We start from the raw sequence: 12933 nt of genomic DNA, 5'->3' as shown, positions 1-12933 counted from the left end.
AACAGTCCTGTATTACCGATTTTGAAACGAACTGATCCTACAAAACCTCCAGTATATAGGTTTGTCATTGACCTCAGAGAAGTTAATAAGATTGTGGTTCCGCAGTTTCCTGTGGTTCCAGACATTACTGCCTTGTTAACATTGATTCCTGCTACAGCCACATGGTTTTCAGTCATCGACTTGAAAAATGCCTTTTTCAGCATTCCGATAGCCGAGGAAAGCAGAGATATTTTCGGCTTCTGTCTAGGAGGTCGAAGTTTCAGATTTAAACGCGCTCCACAAGGCTATTGTGAGAGCCCATCTATTTACAGTCAAGCATTAAAAAGTCAGTTAGATTCCTTTGTCCTTCCTCCAGGTTCTGCTTTAGTGCAGTATGTAGATGATCTTCTAGTGGCTGCCGATGACAAGGAAACTTGCAAAGCAGCTACAATTTCGTTATTGCATCATTTGTCTAATTTGAATCACAAGGTATCACATTCGAAAATGCAATACTGCTGCCAAGAAGTGACCTACCTAGGTCATCTCTTGTCAAAGGAGGGAAGGAAGTTGACCCCAGAAAGAATAAAAGCAATTACACAGATGAGTGTTCCCCGCACACAGAGAGAGGTACGTGCCTTTCTAGGTATTGCCTCTTACTGTAGGCAGTGGATCCCAAATTTTTCTCTTTTAGCGAAACCGTTGGTAGCTTTGACTGGGAAAAATGTTCTGAGTCCAGTGCCATGGTCTGATGAATGTCAGGAGAGTTTTACTAAGTTACGAAAAGCATTGTGTTCAGCTCCTGTATTGGGTACACCTGATTACAGTAAGCCATTCACGCTCTATGTTCACGAGAGAGAAGGTTGCGCATTGAGTGTTCTGACACAGAAATTTGGTGACAAACAACGCCCTTGTGCGTATTTTTCATCAACATTGGATCCGGTAGCTAGAGCGTTACCTAGTTGTTTGAGAGCTACAGCGGCAGCTGCGGCTTCCATTCGACAATCTGCTGGTTTGGTGATGAACAACATGCTAGTGGTCATGGTTCCTCATGCAGTGGACACACTCATGAACCGAACCAAAACACAACACCTTACCAGTGCGAGAATATCTGGTTACGAGCTGACATTACTAGCGAGTCATATTCAGATCAAAAGATGTAATGTATTGAATCCAGCAACGCTGTTGCCGACTAATCAAGAGTCGAGTGATTCCGAGCCACATGATTGTTGTTTTAGAACGGAGGAAGAGACAAAAGGAAGAATTGATTTAAAAGACACCCCATTGTCAGATCCAGATGGCACGTTGTATGTAGATGGGTCATGTTTTAAATTGGAGAATGGTGATGTGACTGCTGCTTACGCAGTAACGACTTTGAAGACGATTGTGGAGACTGCAAGAGTGAGTCAGAATTCTGCCCAAGCTGCAGAATTAATAGCTCTAACAAGAGCGTGTGTTTTAGCTAAGGGAAAGAGAGTGAATGTGTTTACAGATAGTCAGTACGCATTTGGCGTGGCCCATAGTTTTGGCCGTTTGTGGAAAGAAAGAGGTTTCATTACGTCCCATGGGACTAAGATTCAACATGGTCAGCTAGTTAACGACTTGTTGGAATCTCTAACCTTACCGACTGAAGTTGCGATTGTGAAGTGCAGTGCTCATAAAGCAATCACGGATGATGTTGGTCGTGGGAATGCTTTTGCTGATGAAACTGCTAAACAGACAGCTAGAAATATGATGAGTAGAATGTATGTTGCTACGTCTGCAAGATGGATTTCTGAGTCTGGAATGTGTGAGGATACAGTAGAAAGTGTGAAAGAGATTCAGAAAGAGGCAACTGAGGAGGAAAAACGTGCATGGAGAGAAAGTTCAGGCAAGTTGGATTCGAGTGGGTGTTGGATTGATTTGACAGAACAACAGCGTTGGATGTTGCCTGATGCGTATGTGCTTGCAGTGGTGACAATGGCGCATGGAGTAGCGCATATAAGCTCTAAAGGAATTTGTAAGATGTTGGCTCCAGTCTGGAAGAATGATGGGATCAGTAAATGTGCAGAGACAGTGGTGAGAAATTGTATGGTATGCCTTAAGCATAATCCTGGCAAGGGAACCCCAACTCCTGCTGGTCACTTCGCTCCTCCTTCCTGCCCCTTTGAAGTGATCCAGCTAGATTTCATACACATGGATCGGTGTAATAATTTAAAATACGTCCTGGTGGTAGTCTGTGCTTTCTCCAGATGGATCGAAGCTTATCCACTAAAGGATAATACTGCCCTATCGACTGCCAAAATTCTTCTCAAGGAATATTTCCCTAGGTACGGAATGCCACAGATTGTATGGTCAGATAACGGAAGTGAGTTTATAGGGAAAGTTATGCAGAGTGTGTGTGCCGGTCTGGGCATCAAACAGAAGTTTCACAGTGCAAACCATCCCCAGTCTGCTGGTTTAGTTGAGGGTTACAATGGCACCCTCAAACTAAAACTAGCTAAAATACAGGCATCCACGGGTTTATCCTGGCCAGACGCGCTCCCCTTGGCTTTGTTATCAACGAGAGCAACTGTACATTCTAGAGTGGGGCTTAGCCCCTATGAAATTGTTTTCGGCCGTCCGGCAAATATTTGGGGTGTGCCTAGGCCAAAGGAGTTTTGTTCTCTAGAATATCCTATGTTGATCGATTACCTTTACGACTTGACTGCTAAATTGAGTCTTATTCACCAACAGGTTTTCGATGCATTGCCAAAGCCTCCGGAGAGTCCAGGGCATCAGCTGAAACCAGGCGACCACGTTGTGGTCAGAAACTTTGCGAGGACAAAGAACCTTCAACCGAAGTTTATTGGCCCCTTCCAGGTCCTGCTTGCGACGAGAACCGCTGTTCGTGTAGCTGGTCGCAAGCACTGGATTCATGCATCTCATGTCAAACGTGTGCCTCTACCACTTCCTTACGACGACTGGGTGAAGAAGGGAATTGGTGCCTCCGAATTTGAACACACGCCAAAGTTCATCCCTTTCAGCAATGCCGAATTGATTACTGACATTCCGAACTCTGTCTCTCCTCCTGAAAAGACTCCTTTGAACTCTGAACACTTGCCCTTTGCATCAGAAGAAACTTTGCCATCTGCGAACTTGAACACTGCAAACTCTACTGACAACACACTGTTTCCGGATCAAACAGTTCCTGCGAAATCAAGATACAATTTACGATCTCGTAATATGGACAAATAAAGCAGGCAACTGCCCATTGTGATATTTTGAAATTTTGAACTTTTGCCTTCAGCCAGGAAGTTTGCTATTGTTTATTTGTTTTTAAAATTGCCTTGCCGTCTGGGTAGCCGTAGGGTCGTGGCTGTGTGCCTAGTTGAATCTGCGGGGGTCTGACACAAGGTCGATCTTTCTGTTGGTTCTGGGAACTCCCAGGGCTGATAGAGGCATTTTCATCTACGTACACATCATCAGTGGTCGCGAGCGGATTGTAGAAGATGGAGCTTCCTGCGCTGCAACGAGAAAATGTGATTTATGTTCACAGAAGCAGACTTTACAAAATACTTCATAGTAAATGTTTCCTGATGCAATGTGCTATTACATTTTTAATTGTTTTGATAACGTTGGTGGGTGGAATCGTCTTTGGTATAAGTTTGATTTTTGTACCAGTAACTACAGTACCTCCCCTTGATCCTGCTACTTCTACTATTTCTTCTGTACACTCTTTTCACTCGTTTCCTGAACATGAGCAAGCTCGACGCTCAGAATTCATCAACAACACTTTTGTACAGCTCTTGCACCAACACCAACTGGTAGTTAACACTACAGACTGCTGGGTGTGTGGCTTGATACCCCACACTATGGATAAAGGTATTCCCTATCTGGTTTTGCCTTTCAGCTACAATGGATCATTTCAGGCCTTTCAAACCATCTTTGCTTATGCCCTTGAAACCTATCCTCCGCGTCCACCACGTTCCACTAAATATAACTCTGCCAACAAAGCCTTAGTCCAGGGAATTATTGACATGATCAAGGACGTCAATAATATTCCATCTTACCCTAGAGACGAATTGCGAGTATATTTGAGTTGGAACTCTTCAGAGTATCGCCTTAGTTTGGGAGAAAGCAAGCGTAAAAGCTCAACTCCAATCTGGGTCGTACCTCACCGAGGTCAGGTCTGTTTACAAGGTAATGGGAGAAATCCGAGAGCTCAGCTAGGGAGGAGTGAGTGCGTAGAGACTTACGTTTTTCCGGCTAACTCTTCCCCTGCTTTTCTTACTGCTAGGGGTACTTACTTCATCTGTCTAGACAGAGCGTATACATGGTTGCCTGCCGACTTTTCAGGTTCATGTTATATTGCTCGATTATTGCCTCCAACATACACTGCATCATCCGACTACCACAAGACCAGAGTAGCAAGAGGTGTCTTCAGCAAGGAAGATACTGCTGGTCAGGAAGCTGGAGACTTCCTCAAAGGTTTCCTTCCGTTCTGGGGGCCTATGGCCAATAGTAGAAACATACGTCAGCTAACACGGGTAGTTGAATCTACTATTACCGAAACTGCTGGTGCCCTTAGCAATTTGACAGCTGAGCTTCAGGCGGATAGACTCATGACGTTGCAGAACCGTATGGTTCTAGACGTAATACTTGCAGATCGAGGTGGGGTATGCAGAATGATCCAATCGAGCTGCTGTGTCTTTATTCCTAATAATGCTCCAACAGTCTACAAGGCGATCTCTAAGCTACACAAGATTTCCGACTCTATACACGTAGACAAGGGAAACTGGTCCTTCATGGAGTGGTTTTGGACTCTGATATCAGCGTGGGGATGGAAGGTTCTGATGGTCATTGGTATCATCTTAGTATTCCTATTCTCATGCTGCCTGATTATCCAGTGTGGTCCTGCTCTGTGTAGTCTTTGTGCTGCAACTTGTTTTAGAAAACCACCTGCGTTTGGAGAAAAGGCACGAGAAAGGATGATGATACAACAACATGTCACTGACCTGATGAGTATAGAACTAGATTCTGACATAGACTGAGTAATTGCCTATGTAAGGGCAAAAGGAGGGGCTGAGGTTCCGTGACGATTTGAACCCGTGTTTTCAATATTGTCTGAAATACATAATATTGGTATCAGCGAACCGCAAATGATCCATTTAGCATATCCTGGTGTTTTCGCTACGCTACGAGCAAGAGTACTCCTGTTACAAACACATTTCTGATCTACCCATGGCATCCATCTTAGATCATGGCAGCCATTTTGTGTTTCTTGCCCTCACATACGCAATAACCTCTGATCACTTCATTTCAATTAAGGGCACGTAGCCTTAACCGGAGATTCACCTCTTTTGTGACACGTGCACCTTAAACCAGATCACGCTGTAGCTGCATGACTCGACAAAGGCTGCCTCCTCTGCCCGAGGCCAGTCCTGCTAAACTGGTCTTCGCGTCCATTGTCGTGATCACGATTAGGCGGCCGAAGCCGGTAGCCTTGCCCATTTACGACCCACAAACATCTCTTATCCCGCTTTTCTATCTTCCACACCTGGCTCCGTTCCTTTCTTTCTGAATCTTTATTAGGGGGAGGTAACGAAATTTACGATGAGGCGGTCCGGCTCTTGAATGCAATATTGACAAGGGATTGTGATGAACTAGTGGGAACCCCTCTTCGTAGATGTTTGGCATCAGATATTATCGACGGTTCCTGTGTAACGCCAAATATTTATTGTTTAGGACACAAAGGTTTTGGGAATGTATTACATGTAAAGAATTTGCCTCCAGCTTAAAATTCAGTATATAAGGAGCAACCCTCTTTGTACAAATCGAACAGGCTCCTAGATTCTGCCCGTGTGTAGTATCTGTGACTTCTGTGTCCCTGCAGTAATAAACCTTTGGTCTTTGACGCCACCATCGAGAAGCCCGTGTTTCTGTTCATTTGTGCACCAAGGCAGGTGGAACTCCGGGGTCTTCGGGTTTTGTTCCCTGACACCTCTGGACGGAACCAAAAAGTCCAGAACTCCAGTTCTCCATACTGTGGAGTGAGCAACTACCCAGTAGCGCCCCTACACAGTATGGATCTGCCTCAAGGGCACTGCACAGAGTGACTCCTGAGCTGTTAGCTCAGGCGTTTGTGGACCATCTGTGCCCCCTCTCTGGTGACTTGGAGCAGGATGTAGAAGCCATGCAGGTGTGGCTGTCGGAGAGGCTGAATGATTTAGCCCCCGTAATGGCCCCTCGGCCCACGGCCAAGCGGGTTTCTGCGCCGTGGTTCACTGAGGCACTGCGTGTCACTCGAAGCCAGTGTAAGGTGGCTGAGAGGGCATGGCATCTTCAGTATGACGGGGAGACCAGACTTGCCTGTAGGATAGCGGTCAAAGCCTACCATCGCGACATTCTCCGTGCGAAAAAGGAATATCTTGCCGGAAGGATAGAGGCGGCCTCCAACTCATGTAAGGAGATCTTTACTGTGGTGAGGGAGTTCACGGCCCCTAGATCCAACTTGCCTCAAATAGTGTCATCTGAGTCGTGGGTCTGTGATCTTGCCAAGTTCTTTACGGACAAGATTAAATTGATCCAGGACTCCTTTACAGAGAGGTCTGCTGAAGGGTCTCCTAGCATTGGGGCTGGACTAGTTCCATCGTCCACTCGGGATGTTGTTTTGGCAGAGTTTCACTTTGTCTCCACCGATGCTTCCCTTGCACTTCTGGCTAATCTTAAATCGGGCTCGCCGTTAGACCCATGTCCGGCCAAATTTCTGGCCAGGATGGCGCCTGTGGTCAACCCATTGGTCAACCCTCTCTTGAACTTGTCTTTGAGTGAGGGGAGGGTACCGCAGTCCTGGAAAAGGGCTATGGTGATTCCCCTCCTCAAGAAGCCTGGATTAGACGCCGAGATTCTGGCCAACTACAGGCCGATCTCCCTCCTCCCGGCGCTGGCTAAGATCACGGAGAAGCATGTGCATGGCGTTCTTTCTTATTTCGCAATCCGGTTTCCGTCCTAATTTAAGTACGGAGACGGAACTCCTGGAGGTGTCAGAGGTTATTAGGGAGACATTGGACTCAGGAGGCAAGGCCATGCTGGTCATGCTTGATCTGTCGGCGGCCTCTGACACCGTTCCCCATGAGGCGCTTCTCACCAGACTCTATGACATCGGTCTGAGAGGGACGGTGTTCAAAGGGTTTACATCTTTCCTTGAGGGTTGCAGACAAACGGTCTGGGCCTCCCCGAGCTCTGCTGAGATGCCGCCTTTGGGAGTCGGAGTTCCACAGGGGTCTGTGTTGAGCCCAACTCTTTTTAACATCTTTATGACCCCCTTTGGCGGCACTGGTGGAGTCCTTTGGGGCCCAGATCATGTCCTACGCGGATGACACTCAATTGCTCTTCACGTGTAGGAAAGATCAGGCTTTTGATGGAGAGAGCATTCGGGGCTGCCTAGGGATGGTCTTTAACTGGTTTCAGCGGAACAGCCTCAAAGCTAATTCCAACAAATCGGAAGTACTGTTCTTTGGCTGCGCCTCAGACCCTGAATGGCAGGCTTGGTGGCCAACGGATATGTGTCCCCCTGCTCAGTCATCTCAGGTGGCAAAAAATCTGGGAGTTAAGTTTGATAATAACCTTACGCTGAGATCACATATTCTTGGTTTGATGGGCACTTGCTTTGGTATTCTGAAGATGCTCCGGAAGTTCTTACCTTTGCTTACAGAAGAGCATAGAAAGATTACTGTGCAAGCCTTAATAGGCTCCAGACTGGACTATGCCAACGTCCTATATTTAGGGCTTCCAGACTATCTTGTTCAGCGGCTGCAGGTTGTGCAGAACTCTGCGGCTCGCGCCATTTTCTGCCTCCATAGGCGAGCTAGAGTATCTGGGTTGGTGCAGTCGCTTCACTGGCTGCCCATCCGGAAGCGGATTATGTTTAAAGCTTTGACTCTGGCTCACAAAGCACTTTTTGGCTCGGAAGCAAGGTACTTACAGCGAAGGCTCGTCTTTTATCGCCCGGTTCGATCTCTTCGGTTGGAATCTCTGTTCTTGGCCATGGTCCCTCGAGTGAGGAAGGCCCGCACCGGGGGTCGCTCCTTTGGTCTTAGGGCCCCTCAGTTGTGGAACACCTTACCTCTGGCCTTGCGGCGTACTCCTAATCTGCTCTTGTTTAGGAAGAGCCTCAAGACCTGGCTTTTTAAACTTTAGGACATCTTTCTTTCCCTTATCTGTCTCTGTTTTATGGTGTTATGTTTTTCACACTGAGATGCCTATATAAAGCGCCGGGACACTCTTACTGAGTAGCCGTGCGCTATAGAAATAAAATTATAACATAACATAAATAAAATTATAACATTTTCCACTCTCTGAAGTATAAACTTAACTCAGTACCACAGAAAAAAACTATTTTTTCTAAAAATAAAACAGGGTTTCTCACGACCGTAGAACAAAAGAAGTTGTGGGATCTGATTCTTTCTCCTGGAACGGAGTTTTCAAGTTAACAAAACACGCTCTACATTTCTTGTGAACTTTCTGCCCAACACAAACGTGAAACTTAGATATTTTTCTAGCCTTGCATGTTTTTTGAATTCCAGTCACTCCTCTTTCAGTGAGTACAGATACATCGTCATCTTCTTGAAACACCACATCACAAATGAAACACTTTTCTATGTCCATTTTCACTGTATCTCACTGCAACTTGCAAGAACCTGTAACACATAAATGAAACATTTTTGATTGACAAAAAAACAAACAATAACAACAAAGTTACATAACAAAACACAAACAATAGCAAACTTTTTATTTCAAAAGTTAATTGTAATATTCACGTTCTTTCCCACTTTGTCATATAAGTCAATGAAAAATTATACAAACTTTGTCTATCTGACATATTCCGCGATTATTTGATATTATGGTCATCAGAAACAATGTTTGATGATATTTTTGACTTTCCCGTCCCTCAAAACATATAAAATGATACCGCACATGGGCATATAAACAGTTATACCCTATATCTCAAATAATGGGCAGCCATTTTGAAAAATCCGCCATATTGGATTAACGCGTCATGATAGAGTGGTAGACATTTCACCATCATTTTCTACGAAAAAATATCAATAACAATCCATTCACAGAAATTGTATTGCAATTAGTTGGAGGTTCCGCAACAACGTGACTAGTCTGAACAAGTACTTCTGCGTATTCGCTGAACTTTTGCAGTTTTACGGAGATTTGTGATGATCGACTACGCAAATTCCGCCCACCCCTACTTAAAACGGATTGTTTCCATCTGTAATGCAACAGGCAGTCATGTAAAACATTCTGCTACCCTCGGGTGGAGTTTGCACTATATAAAACCGCTCAGGCCATTGTTTTTGTTCAGGGATTTTCATTTCTCTTTGATTCTTTTTGCATCAAAATAACTCACTAAGCCCTACCTCATGAATAAAAGTAACCTATAAAACTACTTGGGAAATGAAGCACTGTCAGTTATTTAAGGATCATTCGCTGGCTTATTACCAACACTGTCCAGCAAATATTTTTAAATTGATTACTCTTTTTATAGGCTCATCATATTTAAACAAGTAGTATGAACAATTTCTCTTAAAGGAAGCTGAAAACAAAAAAAACACCTCAGCTAGATTGCATATGTTTACATTCTTTAATAAAATATTGCTCCTTTTAAAATCACTTTCCTAACACTCTATAGTGCCATCTAGTCTCTGTCCCCAGTCCCTGTGTCAATATTCCCATCCCTCCCATTCCGTCTCCTTATTTAGTGGGTCCCAGTGGCTCTACTAACATCTCCCAAACAATGCTCCTACAATGTATTTCCCAGTAGAAAATGGACAATGAGAACCTCTCCACTTGGTCATACATAGCACATCTCTCAAACACAATGTGGAAGGCATCATGTGGGCAAAAAATGTACCTGGTCTTCATAGCCAAGAACTAATAATTAAAGATTTTCTCAAGTTGTTTTTAGTCCATTTGGATCTTGTCCAAATCACACTTAGCCCTCAGCCTTAATTTAAACAAAACAAAGTAAAAAATGAAAAAACAACTTTAGGATCTCTTTAAATAAGTTTTTTTGCATCAAAAGTGCGGTTGTGTGACTAATTCTCTGGTACTCATGAAACTGTGTCTAAGGTCACTGTTTGCTCTTACTGACATAAGGCCATGAGCAGATGTTCGCAGCTGGTAATCATCTCAGCGAACCTTCACAGAAGTGTCAATTAGGCTCAGCTACATGTATGTGGCTCTACACCATTTGTCCCCATATGAGCTTTCTAAACTGTCAGTCTGGTGCTGCCGGGATCTTGTTAGTATGGACACTAACGGTAATCTCATATGGAAGTAGGGCACCAGCTAATTTAGTAGTTCATTGCGCAGAAGCGATATTGCTTTTTACACAGCTGCAACTAACTCAAATTCTGCCTTTTCTGACTCCCCAGTCTGCCTACTGTTAAATTTTATTTTTGTGTAACTGTATTTGTTTTACCTTTGCCTACACCTTTCAATGCCAAAAAGTAATTTTATGTGGTTGAAATAAAGCAGTTCACAACACGGTTCACCTCCAACTGAGTATTAATATCTTGAAAACTCAGCTGATTTACGATCTCTTCTGTCACACTCCAATTTTGGTTTTTAAGTAAAAAACAATGTAATTTATAATGCTATTAGCTCTAACTTTCACAAATGCGAGACGTATTGCATTGCAAATCTTGTACTCTACGCCCTTTGAGATGCCCTAGAGTTTGCAGGTTAGTAATGGTGTTGCTTAAGGGTGTATTTACAAGTATAGTGTTTTTCTGAAAGATTTGTAAATGTTGCTTTTAAATTAAAAAAACAACAACAACATCTATGTATTTCTGTTGACAGATACTTGCCCTGCGAAAGTTTTATTTTATAAATCACTGGAACCAGTTTGATTTTTTCATCCTACTGCTTGGGCTAGCAGAGGTGGCAGCTGCGTTGATTTTAGAACAGTATAAAATATCAATTGGTCACATGTTGGCAACCGTAACCGAAATATTAAGATTTCTTCGTCTGCTTAGAATTCTTCGTCTTATAAAGGTAAAGCAGCTATGTTGACTTTTTATGTATATATGAAATTTTAATTCTAAAAACATTTGTCTGCTGAAATTTTTAATTCTAAAAATATTTGTCTGCTTGTGTCTGCAAATGTAAGGCCATGTTCTCCAACGTATTTTGTATTTGTACAGTTAGAGTAATTTTTATTGCAAAACTTGCTGTAAGTAAAAAGGGGAAGGAGGTAGGAGAAATCAAGACGCCAATTTCCCTTCCTTAAGACTCATAAGATAATGCACAATTGCTTTGTGACTGCCCCTGTGGTTGTAAATCACTGAATGGTTACCCGCGTTTAAGGCATTCACGGGTGTTCCCAGTGTTTGTCCTACAAACAAGAACGATGGTGTTTAAAGCAACAGGATGGCACATCTATAAGAATATGGCTTTGAGGGGATAGCATGTTTGCCTGATTTTACTGATTATCAAAAGTACCTAATATAGTACAGTCTCAAATCCAAATAATATTGTTTACTTTTACTGTGTTTGCATCCTCAGGTTGCATGCCATTTAAAAATAAGCTTTAGCAAAGCCATTAGGCCTGGCTTTGGCAGGTTCAATGTTATTTTTTAGAATTTTTTTATTGCAAGCATGTGCCACAAAAATGAGAGGAAAGAAAAAAGAATCATGCTGCCCGAAAGAGGGAGCCATATTCTTGCAATTCAAAATATAAATGTAAACATAATCTAATGTAGCAGATCAGGTGCGGAGAGGCATACCTACCTTTACAGACTTAATGCACATCGTAGAAAAATATGATTCTTATTGATGTAACAATAAGGTCTTATGGGCTTTTAATTTCTAGAAGTTGGAAACATAATTTAAACACAGAAAGATGATTAAACAATATAAAAGGACACTGAATGGAAAGGAAATATCAACTGCAGTCTAGTTTATGAAAAATTAGTAATGCCAACCTTTGACAAAAAAAAACTTTCATCAGAATACAGTTCAAATCAATGCTAGAAATGCCAGTAAATATATGTTTACCTTTTCCTCTGTTTCTATTTCCTTATGAACAGTTAAAAAGAATTTGCTTGTCTGAATAAAAAATGTTGAGTGTACATTTCCCTACCATAGGTGCTTATGCGCTGAATTTCGATTCCCTGTAGAAATTAGTCCAATACATTAGACACAGTTCATCCTTGGAAAACATACTGTTGGAAAGTGGGTTATTGGTAGAGGTAAGTGTGCACTTACCACTGGCAACAAGGCCACCAACCCAGTATAAGATCCAGTAAAGGTCGCAGTAACATAGTCCATTGTTCAACAATTGGTAGCTAACAACAAGCAGTCACGCCTAACTTAGAAGACAGCTTTGTAAACCATTTACAAAAAAAAAACACTACATCAAACAACTAAGACACAACACGCAATAAAAATCCCACATCAATTTTTCAAAATAAGGAATATTTTTTATCTTTGAAATGACATAAACTTTTAAAAAATCTAGTGTCGGGAACCGGAAATATTAATTTTTAAAGATTAACCTCTTTATAGTGCTTAAAGACATATAGCACCACATTGGGACAAAGTCCAAGTTTGAGGCCAATCGCAATGGAACCCTGGTCGGATCACTAAGTGGGAGGACCAGGTCAAAATGTTACCTTCGGGCTTACATACTTTCCTTCTGACGTTGATCGATTTTTCACAGCAGGTTGGATTCAGTGAGGGCTCAACTGCTAGACTTTTTGCAAGGCCCCAGTCAAATCCTCGAAGTCTGGAGCTCCGAAGCATTCAGAGGGATGAACCTGAAATCCAGGACAGGTAACGGTTTAAGGTAGTTGTCTTGACTCTCAACATTGGGTTGGTCGGAGGAGGTGCCTTAGGACGCACGAAGATGGCCGCATAAGCTCTCGGCTCCGTCAACCTCCTCCTGCTGCTTGAATATCCTGCTATAAATCCTGCTTTTTCTCC

At 43.0% G+C, this 12933-nt stretch overlaps 1 protein-coding gene across 1 annotated transcript in view; it reads left to right on the top strand.

The window, feature by feature from the left end:
* Positions 1 to 12933, top strand: part of LOC147733269 (sperm-specific sodium:proton exchanger-like) — a 7973824-nt gene that overhangs the window by 5313957 nt on the left and 2646934 nt on the right. Inside the window, exon 16 of the mRNA XM_086956195.1 lies at positions 10810 to 11004. Coding sequence (XP_086812321.1) covers positions 10810 to 11004 — 195 coding nt within the window. The remainder of the gene's footprint in view (positions 1 to 10809; positions 11005 to 12933) is intronic.

The sequence above is a fragment of the Lissotriton vulgaris genome, chromosome 2_1 (genome assembly GCF_964263255.1).
Source record: "Lissotriton vulgaris chromosome 2_1, aLisVul1.2, whole genome shotgun sequence".
Lineage (NCBI taxonomy): Eukaryota > Metazoa > Chordata > Amphibia > Caudata > Salamandridae > Lissotriton > Lissotriton vulgaris.
This window is presented reverse-complemented; position numbering and strand designations above follow the sequence as displayed.